The 26,500-nt window shown below is 41.5% G+C and overlaps 1 protein-coding gene across 3 annotated transcripts; it reads right to left on the bottom strand.

The window, feature by feature from the left end:
* Window positions 1-2,425: 2,425 nt before the first annotated feature.
* On the bottom strand, window positions 2,426-25,827 carry LOC125452751 (toll-like receptor 2 type-2). Of its 3 annotated transcripts, XM_059645414.1 has the most exons (3): window positions 25,739-25,827; window positions 25,419-25,573; window positions 2,426-5,977 (listed from the first exon to the last, which is right to left on the bottom strand). In XM_059645414.1, the coding sequence occupies exon 3, from the start codon at window positions 5,959-5,961 to the stop codon at window positions 3,571-3,573; it is 2,391 nt and encodes a 796-aa protein (XP_059501397.1). In that variant the 5' UTR covers window positions 5,962-5,977; window positions 25,419-25,573; window positions 25,739-25,827; the 3' UTR covers window positions 2,426-3,570. The 3 variants fall into 3 exon arrangements, with proteins under 3 accessions (XP_059501397.1, XP_059501400.1, XP_059501404.1); XM_059645417.1 differs by lacking the exons at window positions 25,419-25,573; window positions 25,739-25,827 and adding an exon at window positions 25,292-25,404; XM_059645421.1 differs by lacking the exons at window positions 25,419-25,573; window positions 25,739-25,827 and adding an exon at window positions 19,648-19,697.
* Window positions 25,828-26,500: the final 673 nt, after the last annotated feature.

The raw sequence follows: 26,500 nt of genomic DNA, 5'->3' as shown, positions 1-26,500 counted from the left end.
CTTCAAGGACCGCAACATACCCTCTCGACCGTGTCTCCTGCATTTCCCACAACTCATCCCTCACATCCCCTTCCCCGCAATAACAACCAAAACAGAATCCTCCTCATCCTCACGTACCACCCCACCAACCTTTGGATCCAACACATCTTCCTCTGATACTTCCACCACCTGCAATCCGACCCCACCACCAAAGACATTTTTCGCCCTAATCTGCTTTGTGCAGGGACCACTCTCTCTGTGACTCCCCTGTCTGCTCCAGACTCCCCTCCAGTTCCACCACACCTAGCACTTTTCCCTGCTACACCTGCCCCTACACCTCCCAGCTCACCCTCATCCCAGGTCCCAAGAAGACTTTCACAAACCTTATTGAGTTCTTTGAGAAGGTGACCAAACAGGTGGATGAGGGTAAAGTGGTTGATGTGGTGTATATGGATTTCAGTAAAGCATTTGATAAGGTTCCCCGCAGTAGGCTATTGCAGAAAATACGGAGGCATGGGATTGAGGGTGACTTAGCGGTTTGGATCAGAAATTGGCTAGCTGTAAGAAGACAGAGGTGGTTGATGGGAAATGTTCATCCTGGAGCTCAGTTACTAGTGGTGTACCACAAGGATGTGTTTTGGGGTCACTGCTGTTTGTCATTTTTATAAATGACCTGGATGAGGGCATGGAAGGATGGGTTAGTGGATTTGCGAATGACACTAAAGTCAGTGGAGTTGTGGATAGTGTGGAAGGATGTTGCAGGTTACAGAGGGATATAGCTAAGCTGCAGAGCTGGGCTGAGAGGTGGCAAATGGAGTTTAATGCGGAAAAGTGTGAGGTGATTCACTTTGGTAGGAGTAACAGGAATACAGAGTACTATGGCTAATGGTAAGATTCTCAGTAGTGTGAATGAGCAGAGAGATCTCAGTTTCCATATGCATAGACCCCTGAAAGTTGCCACCCAGGTTGATGGTGTTGTTAAGAAGGTGTACAGTTAGGTTTTATTGATAGAGGGATTGAGTTTCAGAGCTGTGAGGTCGTATTGCAGCTGTACAAAACTCTGGTCTGGCCGCACTTGGAGTATTGTGTACAGTTCTGGTCACCGCATTTTAGGAAGGATGTGGAAGCTTTGGAAAGGGTGCAGAGGAGATTTACCAGGATGTTGCCTGGTATGGAGGGAAGGTCTTATGAGGAAAGGCTGAGGGACTTGAGGCTGTTTTCGTTAGAGAGAAGAAGGTTAAGAGGTGACTTAAATGAGACATACAAGATGATCAGAAGATTAGGTAGGCTGAACAGTGAGAGCCTTTTTCCTCGGACGGTGATGGCTAGCACAAGGGGACATAGCTTTAAATTGAGGGGTGATAGATATAGGACAGATGTCAGAGGTAGTTTCTTTACTCAGAGAGTAGTAAGGGCATGGAATGCCCTGCCTGCAACAGTAGTATACTTGCCAACTTTCAGGGCATTTAAATGGTCATTCGGTAAACATACGGATGATAATGGAATAGTGTAGGTTAGATGGGCTTCAGATTGGTTTCACAGGTCAGCGCAACATCGAGGGCTGAAGGGTCTGTACTGCACTGTAGTGTTCTATGTTCTAATAAATTTCTACCTATCTATATGTTACCCTCCTACACCGTGGGTCTTATTTAGTTCTGTGTCTTTGATATAGTTGTCATTTGATCTCTGAATTTAGTGGGATGATCTAGATTATTTTTATACTTATCATTAACCCTTTATATTGCAATTCCAGCTGTTGAATTCCCCGCTGTCGACTGCCTAGCAGTTACCATTGACAACATTCTGAATTGGATCCACCATATAAACACTGAGGTTACAGGAGCAATTCAAGGCCTGGGAATTCCGTGTGGAATAATTCACTTACCTATTCTTCACAACTTGCCATATCTTAACATGGCACAAGTTAGGGGTGTGGTAGAAAGCTCCCCATGTGCCTGAATAATACTGAAGAAGTTTGGTACCATCCTGGACAAAGCAGTCCATTTGATCAGTACCTCATCCCCCATGTTACAGATAGACTCAGCCCACCTCCGGTGCTTGGTGACAGCAGTGTGTTCCATCCAGAAGAGGCAATGTAAATACTCACCAAAGCTGCCAAGACAGTACCTTCCAAAACTACAATGTGTATCACCTCAAAAGGTAAGGGCAGGAGAGGCATGGGGATAATCCAAGTTGCAAACAATCCTCTGTGGTTCTATATTACTATTTCTTCCCTGCCGTTGGGCCAAAAACCTTTCCCACAGCAAGTGGGTGTACCCGGACCATACAGGCTGCAATAGTTAACAAAAGCAGCTCTTCACCATCTTATCCAGGGCAGTTTGGACTTTATCATCTATGCTCACATCCTACGAATAACAAAAATACCATTCCATGCATTGCACACTTTTATAAGAACTGGTCTCAGTCATCTCTGGTCAATCAGATATTCATTTATTTTACATATATTTAGTACTGGCACTTTGCAAATACTAACAGCACAACAAAGACAAAAGTCAGGAGCATTTTCACACCCAAGTCCAAAGAATCAATACATTCTAAATTAAGGTTCAAAGATTAAAACTAAACTTTCAATATATCCATGATAAACAGTAACTAGTGATCTACAAATGTTAATGTGAGTAAGAATTGTATAAGTAGCAGGAGAGAAGTGTAATACGAAGAATGATTTTCTTTTCCACATTTAGAAAAAAGCACTTCATTGACGTAAAAAGACTGTTATTTGAAGATATTACAACTGTGTGTAAATGTTTAATGCTCCATTCCTGTAAAGTGACTAGCCTCTGTTAGGTCAACTATAACCAACTGGTTGTCATGGCTACAAACATGGCTTGACTCATTCACAAAGATAGGCGAGTAAATGCTCAGCTTCTGGTGGTTATTTTTAATGGGATATACTGAAGGTTAGAGTGGAGCAGTTCTTTTTTAAAAAGTGCATAAAATCCACGTGCAATTTATCTGAGAAACACATGAAAATCTATGTTCTGTTCAGCAGCTTTTGATCATATTAGTTTGTTCTTGTTCTTGCTGCATTTCTCTTCTGCTTGCAAAAGGTAAAACTTGTTTTCTGAAAACACATGCAACCCATTTTTTTTGCATTCAAGTCAGACATCTATAAACCAATATTTTCTCAGATACTTCCAAAAAAATAGGAACAGGAGCAGGTCATTCTACACCTCCAGTCTCCCTCACCATTCAATGTGATTATAGCTGATCAGACATTCCTCACATCCACTTCTCTGCCTTTTCTGCATAACCCTTAATTCCCATAGAGATCAAAAATCTATCTATCTCTGCTTTAAATATACAAAAGGATGCTGCCCCACAGTTCTCTGTGGCAAGGAATTCCAAACTCTCAGTTCTGAGGGAAGAAATTCTCCCTCATCTTAGTCTTAAATTGGTGCCCCTTTATTCTGAGACGATACCTTCTGGTCCTAGCCTCTCCCATGAGGAGAAACAATTTCTCAACATTTACTCTGATAAGTCCTTTAAGAATCCTTGTTGTTTCAATAAGCTGTGAATGAGACCGCCTCCAAATTAGTTGGTTTAAAAGTAAACATTTTGTAAACACACTTAAATCTTTTTGGCAACAGAATCATTTGATTCTTCTTTTAATGCTACTTTTAAAGAAAGCCAGAATTTCTGTTGCTCCACTTCATCCTGAGGCCATTCCAAATAGGTTTTTGTATTCATCAGTTTCCTCAGCTTGCAGAATCTTTGAGGAATGGTTTCCTTTGGAATCACCTCCAACAGAACAAGGATGGCTGAATCATCATTTTCATCAAGTAGACGAAAATGAGTATAATCAAGCTCGTACTTGCACCACTCACTTTGGACAAAGTGTTGAGACAAAACAAAGAGGGTTTTCCTACTTTTCTCAATGGACTCAATAATGTTGTCAATTATCCACTTGCCTGGGATGAAATCGCGCTTATGAAGGCAGAGCGTCAGCGGTGGATGAGCACTTTCTAACTCACTTACCAGCAGGTTTTCCACCCACTCTGAGTCCATCTGACTATAAGAGACAAATGCGTCATAACAAATATTATTATTCTTCACATTCTTTGGCTTCCTCTTCGCCTTCAGCCATGCCCATGTCATTTGGATATACCAGAACACATGATACTTGTAACACATCACCACAACAATGACTACGGTCAAAATTGTGCCAACACACAGTAAGGCTAGGGACAATGTTTTGTGACAGTCAAAAAAAGAGCGCTTAGTATTTTGAACCATCTTTCCCCTGAGAATTAAAGGTGAATCACAAATGTAATCTTCCGCTCGGTCCAACAGTTCAACTGTCATGCCATTATTCATAGAGAATAGAAATTCACATGAACAAATGTAATTATTCCTTCCAGCTTCTAAAAATTGAAGCTTCTGAAATGTCTTGACTTCTTCAGCTGAGAGAGAGGTGAGTTTATTACTGCTGATCTTCAGAATTTCCATCTTTGGTAAGTAGCCATCACCTGGTAAACTTTTAAACTTATTATTGGACAGATTTAATTCTTTGAGAGAAGGAAGATTAACAGCAAAACTGCTGATAATATTGTTACTTAAATCCAACACTTCAACATTTGGAGGGACACATTCTTCTATATTTTTGATAGTGCAGCTCGAAAGGTTTAGAAATTGTAGCTTTTCAGACCATTTGCATGAAGTCTTTATGTCACTGAATCTGTTCTGGCTCAAATCTAAATGGATAAGTTTAGGAAGTGTGGTTAATTTTGTGCTTGTTCTAGCCAGGGATTTAAAAAGATTCTTTCTCAGAATAAGATAACGTAATGAACGCCAAGCTCCTGAACAGACAGTTTCGTCCAAACTCCTATCACTTAACAAATTGTCTGTTAAATCAAGGTATTCCATATCTTTTAACTTTTTGGATACAGTGCAGGGCATCAGAAACATTGTTAGTTTTGTAAATGTGGCATTTTTAATGGATTGAAACAGATCACTAATACTTGAAAGATCATGAAATAAATAGAAGTGTTTAATCGATATATTACTTAATAATATTGTATCGAGAGAATTAGTTTTTAAGTTGTCTATTCCATACCATTTCCCAACACCTGAAAGTTCACTGTCTTTTACTACGAGTTCAGATACTTCTGTGCTTTTCACTGAACTTAGGAAATTTATTACAGTGTTTTCAGTAAGAAAAGTATTTCTGAAACTCAATTTTCTCAATGACGAATTTTGTACTGATAAGAATGGCTGATTGTCCCTTTTGTCCGGAAATGCTACATTTCTTAGCTCCATGTGGGTGGTGAGTTCTGACAAATCAACAAAAATCTGCTGAGCCTGACTTGGTTTATTCAGAAATGTGTAAGGCAGACTTAAGCTTGCATGACTTATACTGCTGAATGAACTGAAGCTCCCTTTCTCATATACCTGTAATTTCTCTGCTGTTACAATAAACTCATCCAGATGTGCAACCCCTACAAAGTCACCTTTCTTTAGAACAGAGAGAGAAGGATTGCCAAATTCTAACCATCTCAGTCTCGTCAGATTTGAGAAAATTCTCCCCGATCCCAAATCTGTGTAATTGTTTCCTAAAATGTTCAGGTATTGTAATTTGGAAAGAAGTTCAAACCAATGCGGTGACAGGCATGTCAAAAGATTATTCGATAAGTCAAGATACTCTAGGTCTGTGTTATGCTGGAACGCCTGCTCCGAAATAGAGTGGATTCGATTTGATTGCAATTGAAGTCTTTTGAGTTTCACATAGATTATGAAATCAGTGTCCTTAATCTGTGTGATCTCGTTATGAGACAGATCAAATCTCAGTACATTTTCTACTACACGTGGAACATTCTCTAGCTTCACCGATGAGCAGTTGCAGAAGTTGTGAGAGATGCATTTCTGACAGATGTTTGATGGGTCGGTGTTCCCTTCGAAGAAAGCTGCATGTACAAAAATGCAATCAACAAGCAGGATCAGCAAGGAGGGAGAGCTCATCATTCTTCTTCAGAGCTATCTGAAATGAAAAGAAATCAACACTAATACAATCAAATACTCTTCGTCTACTGCTTACTTTAAAGCATATCTAAATGGAAGTTTTCATTGGCCTCCGTAGGATGTGCTTGCAGCATCCAAACAAAGAAAGCACCACTTAAATAGTCTCTCCTCCTTCTTTAGTGAGTCAGCAGTGACTTCAAGATTCTAGTCAAGCTATGCCATCTGTTGCTGAGCGAGATAGAGTAGTTAAGATGTTATTAGAAATGTTGAGGGTTCTATCGCCTGTGCCCCATTCAAGCTGCAGATTTTGGTGTCCTCAGTTCATATCACCGAGAGGGAATGTCCAATACCCTTTGCCACATGCCATGGGGGAGGAGTGGGGGGCAAGGCAGTCAGTAATGCATTTCATGGCAGTGAGTCCAGAGTCTATTTCCTAACTGTGCTGTGTATACATTGCCTGCTAAAAACTGGGGTTGGGGTGGGGAAATATTAGCAAAATATAGATTTCAGCACAATCGAACTCAAAAGATCAGTTACATGGCATGTATTTTACATACCATCCCCCAGGCAGTAAAACTAGGTGCCATGCTAATGGTGCTATTCTTGGCATCTATCCATCCATTCTCACTCCAGCCAAGATGGTATTAGGTGAGACCAGACTAACTGAGCATTTAAGTAGCCACTTAGTGCTCACTCAAGGGCCTTCTCTCCATCACTGCTGGGATGTTACCTGCAACAGGGAGAAGTAGCCCCAACTGTCCAGTGAATGCTGACAGGCTGGTGGGTGGGTAAATGGTATGCCTGGTGCCAACTGGAGGCCTGCAGAAAGAATTATGCCCAAGTCTTCCCTCACTGGCCCCTAACCCCACCCTATCTAACACCAGTCAATTCAGAGCCAATTCACAGTGACCACGCCCAGCAAATCTCCCCACATATGGATTTCATTGCAGGTGTCTTCCTTCTGGAACTTGCTGCTTTCCACATTATTCCCAGTGCCATTCTGGGACCAGGGAGTTCCTAGTTTTTTGATTGGCCAGTAGCTCCTAGAGGCTGAAGGCAACAAGCACCCTGGAAGCCATTAAGGAACATGCTGGTTCAAACGAGTTGGGGACTCAACCCTGACTTTCAGTCTCCAAGCATGGACAGTGCCCCCAGCAACAAATTCAGCCCAATGTCTTTACAAAGAAAAGAAGGGTTTCTATGGAGTTCACTGCATTTCCTTTCACTTGAAGAAAATGTGGGGAGGGGGATTTCATGTTTTTATTTGGTTGGTGAAATGTTGAGGAGAGGTGCTGAGAATTGGGGAAGTGACTGAGGCGATAGCAGATGACATGACAATTGGAGTGGACTGCTGGATGAAGTGATGAGAATGTGAGGGAGTGAATGTGAGAAGACATTAATTCAGGCAGAACATTAGGTGTCGACGGAAGTGAAGTTTGTGCAAGGATTGTCAAAAGGCAGAGTGAGAAGGGCTACAGTACAAAATGTAGGGGTACTTGAAACTTATCTCACACTGCCTGACCAGGCATCTGCAGTATTGGACTCAAGCTCAAGATGGCATTCTTAATGCTAAGTTCCTGCACCACCTCAAGCTTGCTTTGTTGTAGAACTTGGTTTCTCTTTTTTCCATTGCTAGGAGACAAGGCTTTATAGACTGAGCAAAACATTGAGGGATGACTCGACATACTTTGCTCTCCTGGCAATCATCCCAACCTACACTCTTATAAGCTCCAAACATTTTCTTTTCTAAACTGAGTCTTTAAATAGTCAAAGAGAAATGGCATCGAGCATACAAACAGGGAGCAGGAATAAGCCATTCAACCCCTCAAACCTGCTGCTGAGATAGTGATTTATCTGATTATACTTTCAAATCAACATTCCAGCCCATATCCTACAACCCTTACAGCCCTTGCTATCTATCCATCACTGTCTTAAAATGCCCTTCACAAAGGGTGTTCCCACCATTCCAAAGATCTATGACCTTCAGTGAGAAAATATTTTGCTTGCTCCCCTGTTTTAAATGTGTGGCTCCTTATTTGTAAACAATGACCTTTAGTTCTCAGTTCTCCCATAAGATGAAACATCCTTTCCACATTTACCCTCACAAGACACCTCAGGATATCTCGATGAAGTTACCACTTAATCTTCTAAACCACAGCAAGTACAAGCTTTGTCTAACCAAACTTCCTCTCAGATTAAGCCACTATTTTAGGTATCAATGTGGCTAACCACCTCTCAATCACTTCCAATGCATTTATATCCTTACTTAAATAAGGTGACCAATGCTGTACACTAACTGCGGTTCCAACATGGCTTGCATACCTGAAGCATAATCTCCCTACATTTGTATTCAATTCTTCTCACAACAAATGAGAACATTCTATTAGCTCTCCATGCACACTAACATTTTGTAATTCATGCACTAGGTCCCAGATCCCTCCCCTTTAGAGAGGTCTGCAATTTCTCATATATCATCTGTTTCTTTCTTATTCCTTCCTCATTCTTTCTGTCAAAGTGGACAATTTCACATTTTCCCCACATTACACTCCATTTGCCATTTCTTTGTCCGCTATTTAATCTATTTTATTTGTAACTTATGTTCTCTTCACAACTGACTTTCCTACTCAGCTTTGTGTCATCAGCAACCACACCTTCCATCCCTTCATCTAAGTCATTGTTATAAATTGTAAACATTCAAGTGCCATCACTGGTTCTTGTGACACACCGCTTGTTACATCTCACCAACCTGAAAACAAATTTATGCCAATTCTCTGCTTCACGTTTGCCAGCCAAACTTCTATCCACACTAATACACTACCTCTTATACCATGAGCTTTTATTTTCTGCAGTAATATTTGATGCAGAACCTTATCAAAACCTTGCTGAAAACATAGGTCCAGTACATCCACTGATTCCCCATTGTCCTCAACACCTATTACTTCCTCAAAGAACTCCAAAAGGTTGGTCATCATGATTTCCTTTTCACAAAACCTTGTTGACTCTGCCTGATTGCCTTGAACTTATCTACATGCCCTGCTACAACTTAATAATAGCTTCTAACATTTTCCCCAACAGACATGAAGTTAGTGGGTTTGTAGTGCCTGCTCTCTATCGCCCTCCCTTTTTCAAGTAAGGAAGATGCAGTTGCTATGTTCTAACTAAATGGGACCTTCACCACATCAAAGGGTTTTTTTTTAAATTAAAACCAACACTTTAACTATTTCACCAGCCATTTCTTTTCAGAGCAAAGCTGAAGTCCAACAGGATCCAAGGATTTGTCAGCCTGCAGCTCCAACATTTATTTAGCACCATTTCTCTGATGGTTGTGATTTTCCCAAGTTCCTCACACCATCCCAGTTCATGATTTATATCTGCTGATGGAAAGTAACCTGTATTCTGAAATCTGATGGAAAATGCCTCTTCAATGCATCTGTCATTTCCTTAATTTCCATGATCAATTCTCTACAGTTACTTTAATAGGACCAATGTTCACTTTGTAAACCCTTTTATTTTTAAACTATGTTCTAATTTTTCTTATTCGCACATGGGATGTGGGCATCACTGGCTGATCAGCATTGATTGCCCATCCCTAGTTGCCCTGAGAAAGTGGTGCTGAGCTGCCTTCTTGGACTGCTGCAGTCCACCTGCTAAAGGTAGACCCACAGTGCCCTTAGGGAGAAAGTTCCATGAATTTGATCCAGCAACAGTGAAGAAACAGCAATAGATTTCCAAGTCAGGATGGTGAGCGACTTGGATGGGAACTTGCAGATGATGATATTCCCATGTATCTGCTGCCCTTTTCCTTCTAGCTGGAAGTGCTCATGGGTGTGAATGGTGCTGTCTGCTACTGAGCTTCAGTGGTGCAGGGAGCGAATGTTTGTGGATGTGGTGCCAACCAAGTGGGCTGCTTTGTCCTAGATGTGGACAAGCTTCTTGAGTGTTGTTGGAGCTACATCCATCCAGGCAAATGAGGATTATCACACGCCTGATTTGTGCCTTGTGGATGGTGGACAGGTTTTGGGGAGTCAGGAGGTGAGTTACTAGTGATGGAATAGCTAGCTTCTGAACTGCTCTTGTGGACGTTGCGTTTATGGGACGAATTCTGGTCAATGATAACCCCCCAAGGATGTTGCTAGTAGGGGATTCAGTGTTGGCAGCACCATTAAATGTCAAGGGATGGTGGTTAGATTGTTTGTTATTTGATCTGGTTATTGCCTGGCATTTGTGTAGTGCAGACGTTACATGTCACTGGTGAGGCTAAGCCCGGATGCTTCTTCCATGTTTGAAGAATCATAACTGGTGCTTTTCAATGCAAATCTGGAATTAAGAGTCTAATGATGACCATCCATCCATTATATGTCAGGAAAAGCCCATTGGGTTCACTAATGTCCTTTCGGAAAAAGAAACTGCCACCCTCACCTGGTCTGGCCGACATGTGACTCTGGACCCACAGCAATGTGGTTGACTCTTAACTTCCCTCTTTAAGGACAATAAATGCTGGCCTAGCCAGTGATACCATCATCCCATGAATGAATTTTTTTTAAAAAAATCAGTGAACAGCCCCACTTCTGACCTTATGATGGAGGGAAGGTCAGAAGGGAGAACTGTTTCAGTTAGGATCTCTGGTTGGCAATTTCAAGACCAGCTTTAAAATTGGGAGTCAGTTATGAATCAGACAGCCAATTGGCAGGATCTCTTCTTTATTCATTTCCAGTTGACCTATTTTCCAACTATTAGCAAGGCAATACTCACACAGAAATTAGTTCATACGGTCACAGAGCTATAGAGTCGATGTTAGCCTTCGCAAGGTATTCTGATGCAATCTACATACCTTTCAACATTCCTTTCTTTCAAACAACTAATTACGTTTTGGCAATGCTTACATTGCTCAACTGAAATTTTATTTTGAGACGTTTTTCTGTTCTCCTAATTAAGTGGCTTGGTAAGCATTTTAGATTTATTACTTCTCATTCTATCTTACGAAATAGTGGTAACAATCTAACAAAATCTACCATTTATAAAATTGCCTAATCTTGAAAATCTTTATCATGTCAACAATTCAGGAACTTCTCAAATCTGTTTTTATAGGGCCAGTTTACGCAGTCAGTAGTAGCTTGACAGCATCTAAGAAAGCTACCCACAAAGTTTGTGATAACAAAGTGTGAAGTTGGATGAACACAGCAGGTCAAGCAGCATCTCAGGAGCACAAAAGCTGACGTTTCGGGCCTAGACCCTTCATCAGAGAGGGGGATGGGGAGAGGGTTCTGAAATAAATAGGGAGAGAGGGGGAGGCAGACCGAAGATGGATAGAGGAGAAGCTAGGTGGAGAGGAGAGTATAGGTGGGGAGGTAGGGACGGGATAGGTCAGTCCAGGGAGAACGGACAGGTCAAGGAGGCGGGATGAGGTTGCTAGGTGGGAAATGGGGGTGTGGCTTGAAGTGGGAGGAGGGGATAGGTGAGAGGAAGAACAGGTTAGGGAGGCAGGGATGAGCTGGGCTGGTTTTGTGATGCAGTGGGGGGACAGGACGAGCTGGGCTGGTTTTGGGATGCAGTGGGAGAGGGGGAGATTTTGAAGCTGGTGAAGTCCACATTGATACCATTGGGCTGCAGCGTTCCCAAGCGGAATATGAGTTGCTGTTCCTGCAACCTTCGGGTGGCATCATTGTGGCACTCCAGGAGGCCCATGATGGACATGTCGTCTGAGGAATGGGAGAGGGAGTTAAAATGGTTCGCGACTGGGAGGTGCAGTTGTTTATTGCGAACCAAGCGGAGGTGTTCTGCAAAGCGGTCCCCAAGCCTCCGCTTGATTTCCCCAATGTAGAGGGAACCACACTGGGTACAGTGGATAGAGTATACTACATGGGCAGATGTGCAGGTGAACATCTGCTTAATATGGAGAGTCATCTTGGGCCTGGGATGGGGGTGAGGGAGGTGGTGTGGGGGCAAGTGTAGCACTTCCTGCGGTTGCAGGGGAAGGTGCCGGGTGTGGTGGGGTTGGAGGGGTGTGTGGAGCGGACAAGGGAGTCCCAGAGAGAGTGGTCTCTCTGGAAGGCAGACAAGGGCGGGGATGGAAAAATGTCTTGGGTGGTGGGGTTGGATTGTAGACGGCAGAAGTGTCGGAGGATGTTGCGTTGTATCCGGAAGTTGGTGGGGTGGTATGTGAGGACGAGGGGGATTCTCTTAGGGCGGTTATTGCAGGAGCGGGGTGTGAGGGATGTGTTGTGGGAAATGCAGGAGACACGGTCAAGGCCGTTCTCCACCACTGCGGGGGGGAGGTTGCGGTCCTTGAAGAACGCGGACGTCTGGGATGTGCAGGAGTCAAATGCCTCACCCTGGGAGCAGATGCGGCGAAGGCAAAGGAATTGGGAATAGGGGATGGAATTTCTGCAGGGAGCTGGGTGGGAGGATGTGTATTCTAGATAGCTGTGGGAGTCGGTGGGCTTGAAGTGGACATCAGTTTCTAGCTGGTTACCCGAGATGGAGACTGAGAGGTCCAGGAAGGTGAGGGATGGGTTGAAGATAGCCCAGGTGAACTTGAGGTTGGCGTGGAAGGTGTTGGTGAAGTGGATGAACTGTTCGAGCTCCTCTGGGGACCAAGAGGGGGCACTGATACAGTCATCAATGTAACGGAGGAAGAGGTGGGGTTTGGGGCCTGTGTAGGTGCGGAAGAGGGACTGTTCCACGTAACCTACAAAGAGGCAGGCATACCTGGACCCATGCGGGTACCCATGGCCACCCCCATTGTCTGTAGGAAGTGGGAGGAATCGAAGGAGAAGTTGTTGAGGGTGAGGATGAGTTTGACTAAGCTTTGCAGAATACCTCCGCTCGATTCGCAATAAACAACTGCACCTCCCAGTCGTGAACCATTTTAACTCCCCCTCCCATTCCGCAGACGACATGTCCATCATGGGCCTCCTGCAGTGCCACAATGATGTCACCCGAAGGTTGGAGGAACAGCAACTCATATTCCGCTTGGTAACCCCGCAGCCCGATGGTATCAATGTGGACTTCACAAGCTTCAGAATCTCCCCCTCCCCCACTGCATCCCAAAACCACCTCAGCTCGTCCCCTCCTCCCTAACCTGTTCTTCCTCTCACCTATACCCTCCTCCCACTTCAAGCCACACCCCCATTTCCCACCTAGCAACCTCATCCCGCCTCCTTGACCTGTCCGTCCTCCCCAGACTGACCTATCCCGTCCCCACCTCCCCACCTATACTCTCCTCTCCACCTATCTTCTCCTCTATCCATCTTCGGTCTGCCTCCCCCTCTCTCCCTATTTATTCCAGAACCCTCTCTCCATCCCCCTCTCCGATGAAGGGTCTAGGCCCGAAACGTCAGCTTTTGTGCTCCTGAGATGCTGCTTGACCTGCTGTGCTCATCCAGCTCCACACTTTGTTATCTTGGATTCTACAGCATCTGCAGTTCACATTATCTCTGACCACAAAGTTTGCGATGTTGATTTCATATTTCCTAACTATTCATTTGAAACTAGCTCTATGTCAAGTGAATCTTCAGGCTTCCACCACCAGCAAGCAGTGTAAACAACTAATCCCATTGAAAAATTCTCAAAGAGAGTAACCTATAAAGTTGAAAACATTGCTCCCCTTTGCTTTACATTATAATTTGGGGTGAGTAAAATGAAGATTGGGACATGTATAAGTGACCAAAATAGAATCTAACAAAAACTTCTAAAAAATCCAGAATTTTCATCATCATGGAGAAATGTCACATTTTACAAATATGAAATTAGTTTTTCAGAATCAGTGAAGCTATCAACATTAATTGTGAACTTAGTAATCCACTTAAAACCAGTTACACTTCATTCAGCAAAGTGCAACCTTTCCAAGAGTTTTTAACAGTGAGGCTAAATGTATAATTAAAGATTCACACTGACACGATGTAGCTTTCTGTATGTTAGATGAGGCAGCATATATCACACAGATTCATGTTCTTAATGAGACAGATATCTGCAAGTTTATTTGCAACTAACTATACTTGTTAATATGACATCCGAGACTATATAAGTTTCAATCCTCTTGTTTGCATAAACTGCTACACACCTCCAGGGTAGGTGGGACTATGTTCTGGCCCAGTTATAGGGATTTTAAAACTGCTACAGGATGATAAATTCTGGGACATATGCTTTCTTGTATTAATATCAAATTATATTGGATATCAGTTATTTAGATAACTGGAGTGTGGAGCAGAATTAGACCATCCTTCTACACCTAGTGCTAGTTAATGGAGACCCATCTCCTTACCTCCCCCACATTTGAGAAGTGGTTACCCTGAAACTACACATTACCAATGATCTAATGGAGAGAGATGTCTTCCAATTGAATTGTGTACATACAGGTGACTGGCCCGCTGTACAAAGAGTGAGATGGAGACCTTTTATACTTAAACATCATATATCATGATATCATCCAGCTGTCTCTTAAAGGTACAGCTGAGATCTGTAAAATAATATCTTCCCATTTTACCCCTGGAGGAACAGTAAACCTATTCAGATAATTAAGTAGAAGGATGCACAATGGCACACTATCTTGATACAAGAAGATAATGCTTTAGTGGATGTATAACCCAATGGATCCAGTCCTTACATGATTACCAAGACTCAGCTACGTGGTTTCATTCTGTAGCATGCTGCATGTCATTGCGTATTGATCTACATCATGTATTAAAGATGTCTGGAACACTATCTGGAATCATTGTTCCAGTATCAGTCGTGCATGATGGATTGCTAGTCATGTACAATTTGGATGTGTCATCTCTGATCTAAAAGGGTGGTCCAAATTTTAAAAGCATCCTCTAGTTCTGGACTTACCCACAGGAGAAAATATCCTTTCCACACTCCCTTAAGACCATTCAGGATCTTATAAATTTTATCAAATCACCCTTTGCTCTTCTAAGCTCTAATGGAAACAAGCCCAGGCTACTCAATTGCTCCTCATATGCAAAACAATAACCTTCTCTGGACTGCCTCCAATGTCAGCATATCTATCCTTAGGGGCCCAAAACTGTCCACAGGATTTCAGGTGTGGTTTGGCTAGTGCCTTATATCCTCCATTCCCTTTGAAATGAAGTTCATTCCAGACATCAATCTAGTAAACCTCCTCCAAACTGCCTCCTATGAGCACAGGAACATACAAATATAAGCAGATGTTGGCTATTCTGCCCTTCATGGTTGATCTGTCATCACTGTTGACCTGTTTGTTTGGAATTCCACAATTTCATCAACCTGGTTAACCTTTGATTCTATCGACCAATAAGTATCTACCTACCTGTGATTAAAGTCATTCAATGACCCCAACCCCACTGCATTCTGAGGCAGAGTGTTCCAAGGTCAAACTACCCTCTGAGAAAAAAACGCACTTTGAAAACATACTCTTGGATCTTCACAAGCAGGCATTGTAGTTGTGGGAGTCCACTGTGAGAGGTTTTCAAAATTATTTCCAACGGTTAGTATGAACAATAAAATGTTAAATAGGTATGTGTTACCATTAGACCACAAGGCATAGGAGCAGAAGCAGGCCATTTGGCCTATTGACTCTGCTGTGCCTTTTAATGAGCTGATTTCTGATCTGGTCATCTGCAACTCCACTCTCCCACCTTCTCTCCAAAGCCCTTGACATTCTTACTGAATAATAATTGGTCTGTCTCAATCTTAAATATATTTAAGAGTCAGCCTCAACAGGCCTCTATAGTAAAGAATTCCACTGATTCACCATCTGTAGGAGGGAAAAGACCTCTCCTCATGTCGGTCTTAAATGGGCAACTCCTCATTCTGAAATTATGTATTCTGATCTAGGCTGTCCCACAATGGGAAACAACCTTTCCAGCGTTTACCCTGTCAAGTCCTTTAAGAATCTTACATGTCTCAATAAAGTCTTCTCTCATCCTTTCAAACTGTAATGATACAAGCCCAATCTATTCGATTTCTTTCCATAAGAAAATCCTTCCATAACTGAAATTGGTCTAATCAACCTTCTTTAGACTGATTTCAATGCCAGCATGTCTTTCTTTAAGTAAGGGGCTCAAGAATGTTCGCCGGATTTCAGGTGTGGTTTGGCTAGTGCCTTGTACAGTTTTACTAGAAACTTGCTATTTTAAATCCTCCATTCCGTTTGAATTGAAGACAAACAATCCATTTGTCTTCCCTTCTCCCAGTTGGATTTAGATGGTAGCTTTTTTGTGATTCATGTACAAGAATGTCCAGAACTCCCTTCTGTAGTCTTTCTTCATTGAGTAACATCCAGCTTCTCTATTCTTCCTCAAGAGGAAGAGGGAGGCTTATGTAAAGATGAGGCGTGAAGCCTCAGTTAGGGTGCTTGAGAATTACAAGTTAGCCAGGAAGGACCTAAAGAGAGAGCTAAGAGGAGCCAGGAGGGGACATGAGAAGTCTTTGGCAGGTAGAATCACAGAAAACCCTAAAAAAAAATCATGTTGCAGCTGTACAAAACTCTAGTGCAGCCGCACTTGGAGTATTGCATACAGTTCTGATCGCCACATTATAGGAAGGATGTGGAAGCATTGGAAAGGGTGCAGAGGAGATTTACTAGGATGTTGCCTGGTATGGAGGGAAGGTCTTACGAGGAAAGGCTGAGGGACTTGAGGCTGTTTTCGTTAGAGAGAAGGTGGTTAAGAGGCGACCTAATAGAGACATACAAGATGATCAGAGGATTAGATAGCGTGGACAGCGAGATCCTTTTTCCTCGGATGGAGATGGCTAGCATTAGGGGACGTAACTTTAAATTGAGGGGTGATAGATATAGGACAGATGTCAGAGGTAGGTTCTTTACTCAGAGAGTAGTAAGGGCGTGGAATGCCCTGCCTGCAACAGTAGTGGACTTGCCAACGTTAAGGGCATTTAAATGGTCATTCGGTAAACATATGGATAATAATGGAATAGTGTAGGTTAGATGGGCTTCAGATTGGTTTCACAGGTTGGTGCAACATCAAGGTCCGAAGGGCCTGTTCTGCGCTGTAGTGTTCTACGTTCAATGTTCCTGTCTACCTGTCTTCCTGTCACATTTTCTCACATTATATTCCATTTGCTAAGTTTTTTTATTGATTTGCTTAAACTGTCTCTATCACTCTGTAGACTCGCAGTCATTCTCGCTACTTGTTTTTGTAGCTATTTTTGTGTTAACTATGAACTTGGAAAACATCTCACAGCGAACCTCCACAACTACTATGTCTACTTGTGAAGATTCAAGGGTATGTTTTCAAAGTTCAATTTGTTTTTTCTATAGGGTAGCGTGACTTTGGCAGCAATATACTTACTTTCCTCATCTAAGTCATTTATATCAACAATTAGGAGATAATCGTGGTCCCAGCACTGACCCCTGGCAGCACTCCAATAGTTACAGGTTGTCACCTTGAAAATATCCTCTTTATCTCAATCCAGTCTTGAAGGGTCACTGGACCCGAAACGTTAACTCTGCTTTTTTCCTTCACAGATGCTGCCAGACCTGCTGAACTTTTCCAGCAGCTTTGTTTTTGTTCCTGATTTACAGCATCCGCAGTTCTTTCGGTTTTTATCCGGTCTTCCATTCGGTAGCCAATCCTCTACCCATGCTCATGAGCGACTCTAATACAATGGATTAGCTTTATTTTACTCTGTAACATTATAGGTGGTACTTTATTGAATACATTTGCCAAAAATATTCTACCCACAGGTTCCCCTTTTAGCTATTCTGCTTGCTACCCCCTCAAAAAAATCTAACAAATGTGTCAGATATGATTTCCATTCATGGGACCCACTGTCCCTGCTTGATCACATTATGCATTTTAAAATTTTTATTACATCCTGTCTTCCCAAATACAGTTACCAAACTAATTGCCATACATTTTTTTGCCACCCGTTTAGAATTACATTAGCAGTTTTCTGATCTTCTGGGACTTTTCCAGAATCTCTAAGAATTCTCAGAAGATTAAAGCCAGTGCATCCACTATTCCTGCACCTCCTTCCTTTAAAATCTTAAAATGTAACCCATCAGATCCAGAGGCCATATCGACCTTTAGACCCATTAATCTCTCTGTTACGTTTTTCTCATGATTCTTACTGAGAGTATTTCCTCCCTCCTTTAACCCCTAGATGACTTAGTGTTTTTGGAATGCTGTTAGTGCTCTGTGAAGACTGATACAAAATATTAATTCAACTCCTCATTATTTCCCTAATCTCACTCTCCGAAGGACCTATGTTCACTTTGACTCTCTTCCTTTTTAAATATTTAAGGGTCCTCCTACTGTCGTTATATTACTTGCTAGCCTACCCTCTGTTTATTTTTGCCCTCTTCTTTTGTTATCTGACCATCTTTTGTGTGCTTCTAAAACTTTTCTAATCCTTATTATTACCATTAATCTTTACTGCGTTATATATTTCCCTTTCAATTTAATACTATCCTTAATTTCCTTGGTTATCCATAGTCATTTATCCTCTTTGTAGAATTCTTCCACACTGGGATATATCTTTACTGTGAAACATGAAATATTTTCTTAAATATCTGGAATTATTCCTCAACTATCTTTTCTACAAAATACCTTCCCTAGTCCACTCCAGCCAGCTCTGCCTCATTTCTTTATTTCTAAGTTAAGGGGGAAGGGACGATGTTGCCTGTAACTATTGCAATACGAAACATATAAAAAATGCTATATTCCGCTGGGGAAATCAGAGTGTCATTGACGTCTCTTCCAATCTGATCTGTGAATAAGAGACCGACTGGGCCCCACATGAACGCCAGATTCAGAATGGTCTTTGCCCTCTCCCATACGTGGTAAAGAGCTCAAATAAGGATCAATTGTACTTCTGAGCATAAAACTGGAGACTGCTCTTTGTCATTTCTCCTCAACACTAACAAGACTACCTAACAATCATTTCTTTCCCGCTGGCCTTTTGAAATATTATATCCCTAAATATTTTGTTCCCAGTTTTGATCTCCTTGCAACCATGTCTCAGTAACGGCTACAGGATCAAACCGATTGACCTCTATTTGTACCATTAATTGATTTATTTTGTTCCGAATATTATTTAGGAGGCATTATTATCCTTTTTTAAATCATTTTTCGCCTTTTGACTCTATTTGCTGCTTATGCTTGTACATACACTTATCCCTTCCTCACCCACTGTAGACATCATTATGAAAATTGTTGCTCTGCAGTACTGCCATATCCACTTGCTTTGTAAGCCTACATTGTCCCCCTCCTAGACCATCCCCCACCCCACACCAAATCAGTTTAAAGCCCTCTTTGCAAGTCACCCTTGGATTGTGGAGTAGGCATCTTCTGTACGCCTCATATTTTGGTAGGATCTATCCTAGCACTACATTGGACATTTGTAGTCTAAAAACCAGAGCAAAATTTCCCTTTCTATGTTGGAGTAGTTTGAGCTGTCATAAGGACTTGAGAGCCAAAAACAATAGGCTTATCATCCTGTAATAGTTGTGCTCCAAGGCTTTTCTAAGATGCATCAACTTCCAACACAGAGCTTGGGGGGATCATAATATTGAAGAATACACTTGTTAGATGATAAAGCATTTTTGAAATAGAAAATTATTATGGTGATCTTCCTGCCACATTTATGGTGTATTTCTGTGAAGAAAATCTCAAAGAGGAGGAGCTTGGTTGCAAAATTTAGTATATAAGGGGGCAAAATGTTAAAGAAATTGAGATGCATGTAAGTCACCTTTATCATGTGGTGAGGCTTCCTCTGTAGGTCTTCTGCTTTGGTAGCATCATTTCTGGTACTTTTGGAGGGGCAGACAGATCCCCTAAGGTGGTGATTTGGCTCATGTTAATTTGAAAGTTATACGGTTAAAAATGAAACCCCGGCCGCCAAGAGCTGATGAAGGCTCACATCACACTCGTATCTAGTTTTCCTGAGAACTCAATGTTGTCAGTGACACAGGGACAACCTGGTAGATTGCAAAAACCTCATTGTTAGAATATATTTCGGATAATGGTGCTGTATCAAACTGACCACAAGTATGTTAAGATTGCATCCTTCTTTTAATGTACATAATGATACAATTTTTCACTTGTCTGTAAGCACCTTTCAGAAAGATTTCATAAGTGCAGAGGCAATGATATTTCATAAGCTTTTCAGCTAAGTTAGCTTTGATAAAATCACATTCTGCACCTTCCTATTGATATCTGCCTATGAAGTAGTCAATATTTAACCTGGTTGTTGATGGATTGCCATGAACTCAAGTCTGAGGAGTCCTGAAGTTGGCACAAACTAAAGCTGACCTTACAAAAGTTATAAAATGCTGTCAGCCTCTTTGTGGCTGTCTTTAATCTCCTCAATCTATCATTTCCAAAGTGGGAAGAAGTCAGGGTGCCTGTCTTTCTTTATCATCTATCTGATGATCTATGAAGTGAAGATTTGCTCTTCCTCTAACTAGCTAAACTTGACAGAATGCGACTGGAATGTCAATCTGTGTTCAGATATTTAGTTTCCATCCCCACTGTGCAGCTACACATTGCCAGTATATAATGGATTTGAAATATAATGATACAATGCTCTTTTTTTGACTTGTCTATTTTTGTTTCTGATTTGTTGCTGATTTAGAGGTTTCAGCCATCTTCTCCTTTTCTTTTTGTATTTGCCAATTTAAATAAAATATCTGAGCAGAACCTGAATGCGACTTTCACAAACAAAGAAGTATCAAGGAACATCATGCATGCCTTTAATTGCTTTCAGGCCATTTCTGTTTTCTAATCAAGACCAATATCTGAACGTTTATCAATACCTAACTGTGTACACTAATATGACACCTCAGACTTGCATATAAAGTCAGGGTTATATGCTTATTTATACTTTTATAACACTATATTCCTCATTGTCTGACTGACTGACATCCAACTGTCTAACAGACAAGATATATAGAGAGTAAGATGGAGACCTCTTATATTAGAGTGTAATCTGTCTAATTGAAAAGGAAGACTGCACAACAAGACACAACCCATCAGTTTAGTGATCTTTGATAATAAAATGTGAGGCTGGATGAACACAGCAGGCCAAGCAGCGTCTCAGGAGCACAAAAGCTGACGTTTCGGGCCTAGACCCTTCATCAGAGGGTCTAGGCCCGAAACGTCAGCTTTTGTGCTCCTGAGATGCTGCTTGGCCTGCTGTGTTCATCCAGCCTCACATTTTATTATCTTGGATTATCCAGCATCTGCAGTTCCCATTATCTCTGATACTAGTTTAGTGATCTTTACTTGATTTCAGACCGGAGGATTTAGGAGCAGACTTAGACAATTCAGCCCATCAATTCTGCTCTGCCATTCAGTCATGACTGATCTGTTTCTCAATCCTGTTCTCCAACCTTCGTCCTGTAAACTAACACTCTTTACTAATCAAGAACCTGACTGTCTGTGTGTTTGAGACAATGACCTGACTGCCACAGAGGGCTGTGGCAATAAGTTCCACAGATTCACCACTCTTTGGCTGAAGAAATTCCTCCCCGTGTCAATTGTCTTTTCACTCTGCGGCTATGCTGTCAGGTCTTAGTCTCTTACTAGTGAAATCAACTTCTCCACGGCCACTCTATCCCAGGCCCCTTACAGTATTCTGTAAGTCTCAATCGGATCCCTCCTCATCCTTCTAAACTGCATCGAGTACAAACCCAGAGTCCTCAGCTGCTCCTCATATGACAAGCCCTTCATTCCTGGTATCATTGGGAGCAGCATAGTGGCTTAGCATTATGGCACCAGGGACTCTGGTTAAATTCCAGCCTCCAGCAACTGTGTGGAGTTTGCACATTCTCCTCAAGTCTATGTGGGTTTTCTTTGGTTACTAGCCATAGTCCAAAGATACGCATGTTAGGTGGATTGGCCATGTTAAATTGCCCATTGTGTCCAGGCTGGATGGGTTAGCCATCGGAAATGCAGGGTTACAGATATAGAGTAGGGGTTCTGGGTCTGGTGGGATGCTCTTCAGAGGGTTGGTGTGGTTTTGATGGGCTGAATGGCCTGCTTCCACACTGTAGGGATTCTATGGTAATCATTCTTGTCAACCATCTTTGGACACCTTCCCTTAGATATGCAGCCCCAAACCATTCACAATATTCTAAATTAGGTCTGAACAGAGCCTTATACAGCCTCGGCAGTACATCCCTGCTCTTCTGTTTTACCCCTCTCAAAATGAATGCTAACATTGCATTTGAATTCCTAACTGCCAACTGAACCTGCACGTAACCCTGAAGAAAATCCTGATTTAGAACACTCAAGTCCCTTTATGCTTCAGATTTCTTAAGCCTTTCCCCATTTAGAAAATAATCTATGCCTCTATTATTCCTACTCAGGTACATAACATCACACTTTCTCACATTGTGTTGCATTTGTCACATTTTTGTCCACTCTGCTAGCCTGTCCAGGTATTTCTGCAGTCTCCCTGTCTCTTCAACTCTACCTGTCCCTTCACCTATCTTTGTTGCTGAGTTTCCAGATGACAGAATGCCCTCAGTTGCTTCACCAGATTGTTAACATATAACATGAACAGTTGTGGTCCCAAAATGGATCCCTGCAGAACTCCAGTAGTCAATGGCAGCCATTCTGAAAGAGATCCCTTTATCCCCATTCTCTGCCTTCTGCCAATCAGCCCATCTTCTATCCATGACAGTACCTTGCCCCAAACACACTGGGCTTATCAATTTTAGCAGCTCCTGTGTAGCACCTTGTCAAAGCCCTTCTGGAAATCCAAATGGATCACATCCACTGGCTCTCCTTTGTCTAATTAGCTTTTACCTCCTCAAGAATTTAACAGATTTGTCAGACATGACCTCCCCTTGACGAAGCTGTGCTGACTCAGCCCTATTTTATCATGCACTTCCAAGTATGCCATAATTTCATCCTTAATAATGGACTCTACAATCTTACCAATGATCAAGGGCAAGTAATCAGCCAACTGTTTCCTCTCTTACTTCCCTCAATTCTTAAATGGTGGTAGTGAGGGGGGGTTATATTAACCATTTTCCAGTCCTCTAGGACCCTCCCTGATTCCAGTGATTCCTGAAAGATCACCACCAATGCCTCCACAGTCTCCTCAGCTATCTCCTTCAGAATGCTGGTGTGTAGTTTATTTGGTCAGGAAGATTTATCCACCTTCAGAGCTTTTAGCTTCTCCAGCACTTTCTCCTCAGCAATGGCCACTACACTTGGTTTGCTACAATGAAGGCTGTTGCAAATTACCTATTTAGTTCCTCTGCCATTTCTTTGTCTCCCATTATTATTTTCCAGCAGTCCAATGTCAACTTTTGCCCCTCTCTTTTATTTATCTAAAATCTTACAATATTATTTCATATAACTAGTCAGCTTACTTTCATGTTTCATGTTCACTAAATCTCCCACCCTTTCCCTAGGACTTTTTTTTTGTTGTCCTCTGCTGGTTTTTAAGATCTTTCTAATCGTCTGGCTTCCTACTATTTTACACCACATTGTATGTGTTTTCTTTTGCTTTTATGCTGTGTCTGATTTCCTTTGCCAGCCATGGTTGTCTTGTTTTATCCCTAGTTTGTTCCTTCCTCCTTGGCATGAATTTCCGCTGTGCCTCCTGAATAGCCCCGCGAAACACCTGCTGTTGCTGCTCCACATCTTCCCTGCTAGGGCCTCCTTCTAATCAACTCTGGCCAGCTCCTCCCTTCTGTCTTTGTAATTACTTTCACTTAGTTTTAATACCATTACATCTGATTCCAGCTTCTCTCTCTTGAGCTGCAAGGTGAAATCTATCATGTTATGGTCACTTGTTCCTATGGGTTCCTTCACCTTAAACTTCCTAATCAAGTCTGCCTCATTGCACATCACCAAATCCAGAATTACCTGTTCCCTCGTGGGCTCTATCACATGCCGCTCCAAGACAATCATAGAAATTCCACAAATTCCTTTTCTTGAGATCCACTACCAACCTAAGTTTCCTAGTCAACTTGCATATTGAAGGCCCCCATGACTATTGTCACAGTATCTTTCTTACATACCTTTTCCATCTTCTGTCCCACATTCTAACTACTGTGAAGTGTCCTGTACATGATTCCCAACAGGATCTTTTCTCTATAGTGGCTCCTCAAATCTACTCTCAGATTCTATGCCTTCTGATTTCCTTATCGCTTCTTGCTTTCAACTTAATTTCACTTCTTATTAAAAAGGCAACCCTGCCCCTTCTGCCTGCCCTTTTAAAAGGATGCATGACCTTTGATATTTAGTTCACAACCCTGATTCCCTTGCAGCCACATCTGTGATACCCACAACATTGTACCTGCCAATTTCATTCTATCCTTCAGTTTACCTTGTTTTCTATACTGCACATATTTAAGTACAACACTGTCAGTCCTGTGTTGAGAAAGGGGGTGGTCATAGGTGTCCCCTTATCTGCTGTGCTTGAAGTTAGATTCTTGGCCCTTAACTTATCATTTGTTCTGGAAACTTTAATAAATTTCCCTGCGCCCTCTTCCCTTTTAGTTTAAAGTCCTTAAGACCTTGATATACCTCAATTTATGCTGTCAGATATCCACGTTATTTCAAATGTTTTGTGCTTTTAAGATACAAAGCTTTTAAGCTTGTTCTATTGTTGAGCTTCCCGACACTTTTACAGTTCCTCGGTACAATATGACAAATGCACATTCCATCCTTTATTTACTGGTAACAATCAACCCCATTAATAAGGTGCAAACCTACCTCCTCCTTTACTTCTGATTTTATAATAGCCCATGCAAATGAAAAGCACACCACCCCACCCAACTCTTGCACTATTTACTTCAAAGCCCTAATCTACAGCCCCAGTTGCACGACATCAACCGTGCACCTTGTGAAAAAGTGCAGAACCACAATTTCTTCTATCTACATTTAACTGTAACAAGCGGATTCTGGCGCTTGCTGTTAGTCTCTGTGGAGTAAAAATGCCAAGCTCCCACAGTTTTGCAATCGTAGCTACCACACATAACAAGCCAGAACTGTAATCCTCCTTTCTGGTAATAGTTTGAATAATTGTAAATTTAGTGCAGATTTATACATCGTCTGAGTTTGGCACCGAGATTAAAGACAGAAGAATAAATACCTTTGAAATTATTAATAATATAATACATATAAACATTATATAACATTATATATACAATGTATAAACCTTTATAATAACACTGCAGTGAATGGTGTAACTATAAATTTCAAATGATTAATCTCTATTTTGCACATTCCCAGTAGACGGAACTGAATTACTGTACATTTCTACAGCTTATAGACTTAAATACTGTCACCTAATCAGTGGACTTCTGCTGTTATACAACAGAACTTAAAAACTTATTAGAATCAGATTGAAGAAAAATGTTTCAATTCCTCACCGACAGATTTCCTGTTTTTCCACAGCTGACCCAATATTAACTTTTCACATTAAAAGTACTCCTACAGTGTTCTCCACAAACTATTTCCAGATGAAATTTACAGAAGCATTCAGAATAACCAATTCACCTTCAGTGAACGTTCAGATGATTCTGACTCTCAGTATCTCTTCTTCATGAAAGTATCCCGTAGTTTGTTTTGGTGGAAGGAATCCAAAAATCAACTTTTCCACAACTTTTGCCGCAATTCAAAGCCAAAATGAAATCGACGCCTGAGACTTCTTACTGCAATGAAGCAGATCTCGATTAACAAAGGTCTAGATCAAATCTAGTATTGTAAGTGTGAACAAACTCAGAAAAAAAAATAGCATATAATGCAGGAACAAACAAAAACTAATTTTGAACCATTCTATTGAGGTCATTTCTGTTAGCACAGATTTTAGCACTTACTGAGACTTGAGGAACAAAGGCAGCAAAATCTTGCTGAGGTAGCTACATACAAATGTGAATTTAAACTGGAACTGGAAATAAAATGTCAGTAAATACGAATGTTACATCATTAAAAGGAAGAATTACCAGCAGATGGTATTGTGAAATAACTATTCTAGAATTGGAAAATGGCCAGCTTCCAAAACAGGCACAGTCTTTCTGTGCCGAAGTACTTAATATTGTTTTGTTTAATTGCAGATTGATTTGAAAGAAATTGTTACAAAGGGAGGGAATGTTGAACCCCTCTGATTTCTGAGAATATGTTTGATTTTGAGTTGTCAAAACCATCAGTTTTAAATTCAATTGGCTTGCAATTGCTGAGCGCTTGGTTTAAATTAGTTGGTTGAGTCCAACTCATTGCTAAAACGTCAAAACAAGACTGCTGTTTTGCCTGCCAAGTGTAAGGTCTTTTGATACACTTGTTTCAATTTGGGGCTGTCCACACACCATTTGCAAACTTCCAAGCACAGAAAAAGCACAATCTTTTAAAGGTACCAGCTCTGCTTTTCCCCACTATAATTTTTACAGACAAATTCTAACTTCATGCCTTCCAACTCATGAATATTCTACACAACTTCGTAACAAAATAAACAAAGAATTAGTCAAGACAGGAAACATGATTTCTAAAATAAATTACCAAATTTATGTTGCAATGGAATGTTGGTGTCTTCCTTATTGCTGACTAACATTTATGAAACAGAAAACGAAGTCCAGAAAGAATGA

The sequence above is a fragment of the Stegostoma tigrinum genome, chromosome 1 (genome assembly GCF_030684315.1).
Source record: "Stegostoma tigrinum isolate sSteTig4 chromosome 1, sSteTig4.hap1, whole genome shotgun sequence".
Lineage (NCBI taxonomy): Eukaryota > Metazoa > Chordata > Chondrichthyes > Orectolobiformes > Stegostomatidae > Stegostoma > Stegostoma tigrinum.
Note: the sequence above shows the minus strand (reverse complement) of the source record. Positions and strands in the feature narration are given on the sequence as shown.

Coding starts and splice junctions, on each gene's coding strand:
- LOC125452751 (XM_059645414.1), bottom strand. CDS start 5,961: ATGATGAGCTCTCCCTCCTTGCTGATCCTGCTTGTTGATTGCATTTTT.